The sequence below is a fragment of the Chlamydotis macqueenii genome, chromosome 12 (genome assembly GCF_036417535.1).
Source record: "Chlamydotis macqueenii isolate bChlMac1 chromosome 12, bChlMac1.mat, whole genome shotgun sequence".
Classification (NCBI taxonomy): Eukaryota; Metazoa; Chordata; class Aves; order Otidiformes; family Otididae; genus Chlamydotis; species Chlamydotis macqueenii.
Window position 1 is genome coordinate 481,819 of NC_141567.1, and position 6,405 is coordinate 488,223.

The 6,405-nt window shown below is 71.0% G+C and overlaps 1 protein-coding gene across 1 annotated transcript; it reads left to right on the forward strand.

The window, feature by feature from the left end:
- The first annotated feature begins 1,521 nt into the window (after window positions 1-1,521).
- On the forward strand, window positions 1,522-5,554 carry IDH2 (isocitrate dehydrogenase (NADP(+)) 2). Its single transcript, XM_086757163.1, has 11 exons — window positions 1,522-1,681; window positions 2,557-2,648; window positions 2,968-3,133; window positions 3,570-3,730; window positions 3,808-3,951; window positions 4,077-4,213; window positions 4,349-4,500; window positions 4,580-4,692; window positions 4,763-4,860; window positions 5,012-5,104; window positions 5,356-5,554. The coding sequence occupies exons 1-11, from the start codon at window positions 1,591-1,593 to the stop codon at window positions 5,441-5,443; spliced, it is 1,335 nt and encodes a 444-aa protein (XP_086613289.1). The 5' UTR covers window positions 1,522-1,590; the 3' UTR covers window positions 5,444-5,554.
- The last annotated feature ends 851 nt before the right edge of the window (window positions 5,555-6,405 follow it).

Genomic DNA, 6,405 nt, shown 5'->3' on the forward strand with positions numbered 1-6,405 from the left:
CCCGCCGGGCACGCAGCTCCCTTCGGCCCCCTTGGTGCCCCCCGCCCACGGGCACGGGGCTGCCTGCGGGCAGCGGTGCATGTGTGAACAGACACCCCCCCGTCCCCAGGTTCTTGCTTTTCCTCTGGGTGGGCCCTTGGTGCCCCCCGCCCGCCAGAGCCACATCTCCCCCAGGACACGTCGCTCCCCAGCGCTCGGCCCTGGCCCTCCGCCGCCAGCCCTGCCAGCGCCCGGGACCCCCCGGGGCCAGCTGCGCCCGGGGGAAGCTGGTTTGGCCGCAGCCCGGGGCGTGCGGGTTGGGCTCCGGCCAGCGCTGGACTCCTTTGTCTGCGGGCTGCCCTTCCCGGGGATGCTGCCACATGGCCGCTCTCGTCAGCGCCGGCGGGGCCCGCGCTCCGCGGGGGGAAGGCCGCCGCGCTGGCCTGACCTCGGCCCTGCAGGAGCCGCGGTCACCGGGTGGCTCTGACCGCGGGGCCGGGGTGAGGGCAGCCGGGGGGGCTGCGCCTCGGGGCCCTGTGCCGGGGGGGGAACACGGCCCAGTGCCCCACTGCGGGCAGCCCCCGCAGTGCCGGCCGTGCAGCTGCAGGGCTGCTGGCGGGACGGGGTGCCTCGGGGAGTGCGGTGGGAGCGGGGACACCCAAGACCCCAGCTCTGCCCCCGCCGCAGGGGGTGCTGCCCTGCCCCACCGGCTGGCAGCCCCCCAGGCTTCTGCTCTGGTTAATGTTAAAGCCGGGCGGACGTCAGCACGCCGGGCCCTGGCTCCCCCCAGCCCCTCCGCCTGGGGCCGCAGCTCCAGCGGCGCTGTTTTTCCTCTCGGAGCAGGAGCTGCCCGGCCCCTGTGGCTAAAAAAAGCCATCGGCTTGGCTCACGCAGAGGGACAGCAAAACCTCCCGGGCCGCACCGCCTCCCAGCCGCCCCAGCACCCTCCTGCCTCCCGTGCGCGTTGGCACGTTCCGGGGTGCTACTGGGCCGTGGGGTCTGGCGAGGTGAGGGCCCCCGTGGGGAAATGTCGGCAGCCACCGGTCCCGCTGGGTCTGGCTGCCCGGAGTTCCACGACGGATCTTCGCTCGCTTCTCCGCAGGGAGAGCCCGGGCCGGCTGTGAGCTCTTGGCTCGCTGGGCACCGTGTCCCCAGCCAGGAATGGGGACCCCCGCAAGCCCTCCAGCTCCTTGTGCCCCCACACCGAGCAGAGCCCGGGACGCACACGGCGTGGCCGTGGAGGGGGACACGCGTGCGATGCCTTGCGTGCCCGCCCTTGCCGCCTGGTCCCAAGGACCCCGCTGAAAGCTGATCCTGGGCCGGCGGTCACCTTGTCCGTTGGCACCGGTTGCACCCTGCAAGTGGCATCTCCCCACCCACTCGGGGCGGGGGAGACCCCCAGGAGGGTGGGTGTTTTGCGGATGGGGTGCGCTAAGTGATGAGGAGGGGGGCATGAAGCAATGGCCCGGGCCACCCTGTGGGGCCCCGCGCCGGCCCCTCCGAGCCCCCGCGGGGCCCCACGGGGGGGCTTGGGCACGGACCGCCCCGGGGCGGAGCGAAGCGCGTCCTCGTGCCACCGCCCCCGTCGCGTCCGCCCCGTCGCGCCCCGCCATGGCCGCCCGCTACCTCCGCGCCGCCCCGGCGCTGAGCCGCCTGGCCCGCTGCCCCCTCCCCGCCGCCTCCGTGGGGCAGCGCCGGCACTGTGAGTGGGGGGGAAACCCGGGGGGTAGGGGGGAGTAGGGGGGGAGTGGGGAAGCCCTCGTGTCCTTGGGACGCGGGAGAGGGCGGCTGCTCCCGCCCCGAGTGGGGTTTGCACCGGTCCCGCCCCACGGAGCGGTTTGCACGCCGGGCCGGCTCGGATTTTCTTTTTTTTTTTCCGGGGGGGGGGGGAGTTGCAACTGGATCCGTACACACTGCTTACAGCCGGTCCACGCGGAGTTTTGTTCCGGCTCTGGTCACGGAGGAGTTTGTTCCCGGTCCCCCGTGGGGTTTTGCAGCCCGACCCGCAGCCGTTTGGCCCCCGGAAGAGTTTGCTCCTGGGCCCGGTCCCGGGGTTTTGCAGCCCGGCTTGCACTCAGGTCCCGTCACGGGAGGCGTTTCCACCGGGTCCGGCCCCATGCGGGTTTTGTAGCCCGGCTTGGCCCCCGAAGGGTTTGCTCCTGGTCCCGGTCCCACTCCCACGGGGGTTCTGTAGCCTGACCGCTGCCAGGCTTGGCACCCAGAGGGGTTTGCTCCCGGTCCAGGTCCCACGCAGGGATTTGCACCCCAGCTTGTGCCTGGGTCTGGCCCCGAGCGGTTTGCACCCGGTCCTGGCCCTGGACTCGCGTGGGGCTTTGCAGCCCAGCTTGCACCGGGGTCCTGCCCTGAGGGGTGTGTGCCTGCTTCCACTCCCATATGGTGTTTTGCACCCTGGCCATGAACCAGCCCGGACCCCAGTGGGGTTTGTGCCCCGTCCCGAGCAGGGTTTGCACCCCAACCTGCACCCGGACCCTGCCGGACGGGGCCTGATGGTCCCATGGAGGGGGCAGAGCTGTGGGGCTGGGCTTGCACCCCTAACACCCTGCCGCCGCTCCCCAGATGCCGACAAGCGGATCAAGGTGGCCAACCCGGTGGTGGAGATGGACGGAGACGAGATGACGCGGATCATCTGGTCCTTCATCAAGGAGAAGGTAACGGGGTCCTGCCAGCGCCGCACAGGCGGGAGCTGCACAGGGGAACAGGTGGCAGTGAGACAGGGGACGGGCAGTCCTTGCGCGCTGCCCTCCCGTCCTCGTCTGTCCGTCCGCAGGAAGCAGGTGGTGGGACCAGCCCAGCTTCCGGCGGGACCTGGGAAGGGAGGACAGTCCTGGGCAGGGGGGGACAATCCTGGGTGGGGGGACGGTCCGGGCAGGCAGCCGTGGCTGGGTCGGGCCATGCTGCCGTGCACGGTGCTGCTCCCTGGGCACCCCGCGCCGTCCCGCTCCTCTGACACTGTCCTGGGCCCCCCAGCTCATCCTGCCCAACGTGGACGTCCAGCTGAAGTATTTTGACCTGGGCCTGCCGCACCGGGACAAGACGGACGACCAGGTCACCATCGACTCGGCGCTGGCCACCCAGAAGTACAGTGTGGCTGTGAAGTGTGCCACCATCACGCCAGACGAAGCCAGGGTGGAAGGTGAGCAGGGGCCGAGGGCGGCGGTGCCGGCAGCCCCACGGGGAGCTGAGCCCCTGCGTGCGCCCGGCCCCTGTGGGTCGGCCAGTGCCTCCCCCCGCTGGCTCAGGTTTCTGGTGGGTCAGGGGCTGCACCACTGCCCGGGCTGGGGGCCCGGTGCTCGGTGCTGTGCCCCCCCGTGCCGCCCTGGGGTGCTCGGGGGTGCTGCGGGGACCCCGAGGGCACGGGACTGCCGACAGACTGGCCTCTGCCCAGCGCCGGTCACGAGCCCGCACCGGCTGTCCCTCTGCTTGGCTGGCCTGGCAGCGGGGCTCTGGCAGCCGCCCACGGCATGGAGGAGCAGGGGGGGCTGGCAGGGGCCGGGCGCCGGGCTGGGGTGATGGCCGGGGCTGCGCCTGCTGGGGGGGGTGCCTCGGGGGCCTCAACTCTGCACACCCAGAGTTCAAGCTGAAGAAGATGTGGAAGAGCCCCAACGGGACCATCCGAAACATCCTGGGGGGGACGGTCTTCCGGGAGCCCATCATCTGCAAGAACATCCCCCGCCTGGTGCCTGGCTGGACCAAGCCCATCACCATCGGCAGGCACGCCCACGGCGACCAGGTGAGCCCCGGCCCACGGCGGGGGCGGCCGGCAGCTCCTGCCCGGCCCTGCCCCACGCTCTGCCCTGCCCTTTGCAGTACAAAGCCACCGACTTCGTGGTGGGCAAGTCCGGGACCTTCAAGATGGTCTTCACGCCGAAGGACGGCAGTGGGGTCAAGGAGTGGGAAGTGTACAACTTCCCGGGCGGTGGCGTGGGCATGGGCATGTACAACACGGATGAGGTGAGGGGCTGGGCTGGGGGCAGCGGGAGGGGTCCCCGTGGGGTGGCACAGCCCTGCCGTCCGTGGTGGGGCCGGCTGGGCCGGCGGGCGGGGGTCCCACGGGGGTCTGTGTGCTTCCCTTCCAGTCCATCTCGGGCTTCGCGCACAGCTGCTTCCAGTACGCCATCCAGAAGAAGTGGCCTCTCTACATGAGCACCAAGAACACCATCCTCAAGGCCTACGACGGGCGCTTCAAAGACATCTTCCAGGAGATCTTCGACAAGTACGGACCTGGGGGGGCTGGGGCTGCCGGGGGGAGAGCTGCCCCTCCTGAGATGGGAGGCTGTGGCCCGGGGGTCGCAGTGGGACCTGGCCCGGGCTGGGTGCAGCGCGGCTGACGCCCGCCCCGGGCTCCCAGGCACTACAAGACGGAGTTTGACAAGCTGAAGATCTGGTACGAGCACCGGCTCATCGACGACATGGTCGCCCAGGTGCTGAAATCCTCCGGCGGCTTCGTCTGGGCGTGCAAGAACTACGACGGGGACGTGCAGTCAGACATCCTGGCCCAAGGTGGGGCGGTGTGGGGCGGTGCAGGGTGGGCTGCGTGCGGTCACCCTCCCAGGGCCGCCCTGACCCTGTCCTGCCGCAGGCTTCGGTTCCCTGGGGCTGATGACCTCCGTGCTGGTGTGTCCGGATGGGAAGACCATTGAGGCCGAGGCAGCCCACGGCACCGTCACTCGCCACTACCGGGAGCACCAGAAGGTGGGTGCGCTCTGCCCGCGGTGGGGGACCTGCTGCCCCTGCGCGGCGGCTGAGCGCTCTCTGCACGCAGGGACGACCCACCAGCACCAACCCCATCGCCAGCATCTTCGCCTGGACGCGCGGCCTGGAGCACCGCGGCAAGCTGGACAGTAACCCGGAGCTGATGAAGTGAGCGGGGCGGGGTGGGGTGGGGGCACCCCGAGGTGGGGGACGCTGCCGGCAGCCGCCCCGGTCCCAGCCGCGGCGGGGGATCCGCGGCACGGGGGTGCCGGTGAGGTGCTGGCTTCGCTGGAGCCGTGCGTGATGCCGGCGTCCCCAGGTTTGCCCAGACACTGGAGAGGGTCTGCGTGGAAACGGTGGAGAGCGGGACGATGACGAAGGACCTCGCTGGCTGCATCCACGGCCTCGCCAAGTACGTGTGGCTGGCGGGGCGGAGCGGCGTGGGGCAGCCGGCTGCCACGACGGCAGGCTGGCCATGCGGGGCGGCCGTGGGATGGTCCCTGGGGACGCGGGGAGTCTATTTACAGCTCGCGGGGTCGGGCCGTGCCGGCAGCCGGGCAGGGTCCCCGTCCCACGCCCAGGGCTGCGCCGCTGGCCCCGGCCAGGCTGGCTGCGGCGGGGAGCGGGCAGGGACCCCTCCAGCCCCTCTCTGTCCCCCCGCAGTGTGAAGCTGAACGAGCACTTTGTGAACACCACCGACTTCCTGGACGCCATCAAGAACAACCTGGACAAGGCGCTGGGCAAGCAGTAGGGGCGCGGGGGGGCCCGCTAGGCCCCGCGTTGCTCGGAGGGACAGGGACGCAGCGCCGCCTCCAGCTCACCGCACGGCTCAGGAACAGTTCAATAATTTTTATAAGCAGTTTTCTTATGAGTGTTTTTAAAGCCTCTCTAGCAGGAGTGTCTAGGAGGGGGGGGGTGGTTTGGGGGGGGCTGTCCCGCACTGGTTCCTGTACCCTCTCGCCTCGTGGTGGACAGCCCCAGTCCGAGGTGGTCCGTGACCAGACCACAGCGGGGCTCTGCGCGGGGCGGCTGAACGCTCTGCCGGGACAAGGGAGGGGCGCTGGCAGCTGCACAGCTGCTGGCACCATGCCCGCTACGCCGCAACTCCGGCAGCGACCCAGGACCCCTCCTTGTCCCGCGGGGCAGAGCCCGGTGCCGCAGTCCCCCGGGGCTGCCTCCTGGCAGCAGCAAAGACCCCTTGCCAGGCACGGGGGATGCACATTGCAGCTTTTTGGTGGCGTGACTGAGGTAGCGTGTCGGGGGCTGCATCAGCGCCTGGGGCTTTTGGGGATGGGGCGGACGGTGCCCTGTCCCGGGGAGCGTGGTGGGACGCGTGCCTGCGCTGGCTTGGCTGCGTGCAGCGTGGGTCAGGTCGGGGGTCCCACAGCCCCTGCCAGCACCATGGCTTGTCCCCAGCTCCCAGGCCCGCTGCGGCTGCCGAGGAGGTACGGGTGCTCGCCCCGACCCAGGGCACGCGGGGAGCAATGTGGTGGGTACTGCCCAGCCCCCCACCCCACGGCAGGAAGCCAGGACAGTGGGCTCAGGCTCCCCTGCTGCCACCCCAGCTCCTTTGGGAGGGGAGGAAGTGAACCCACATCCGGAGGGCTGCGCTGCCCCAGCAAAGCCTTTTCCCGAACCCCGGAGCTCAGGGGGGAGGAGGGGGTGCCAGCAGTGGGGAGCGCAGCTGCGGTTCCTCAGCAGGGCCCTGGCCGT

What these genes read in the sequence shown, in the direction of transcription:
- IDH2 (XM_086757163.1), top strand. Translation starts at nt 1,591, where the DNA reads ATGGCCGCCCGCTACCTCCGCGCCGCCCCGGCGCTGAGCCGCCTGGCC. An exon ending in GTCAGACATCCTGGCCCAAG is followed by an intron (nt 4,501 to 4,579) that starts GTGGGGCGGTGT and finishes GTCCTGCCGCAG; the next exon opens with GCTTCGGTTCCCTGGGGCTG. An exon ending in ACTACCGGGAGCACCAGAAG is followed by an intron (nt 4,693 to 4,762) that starts GTGGGTGCGCTC and finishes CTCTGCACGCAG; the next exon opens with GGACGACCCACCAGCACCAA.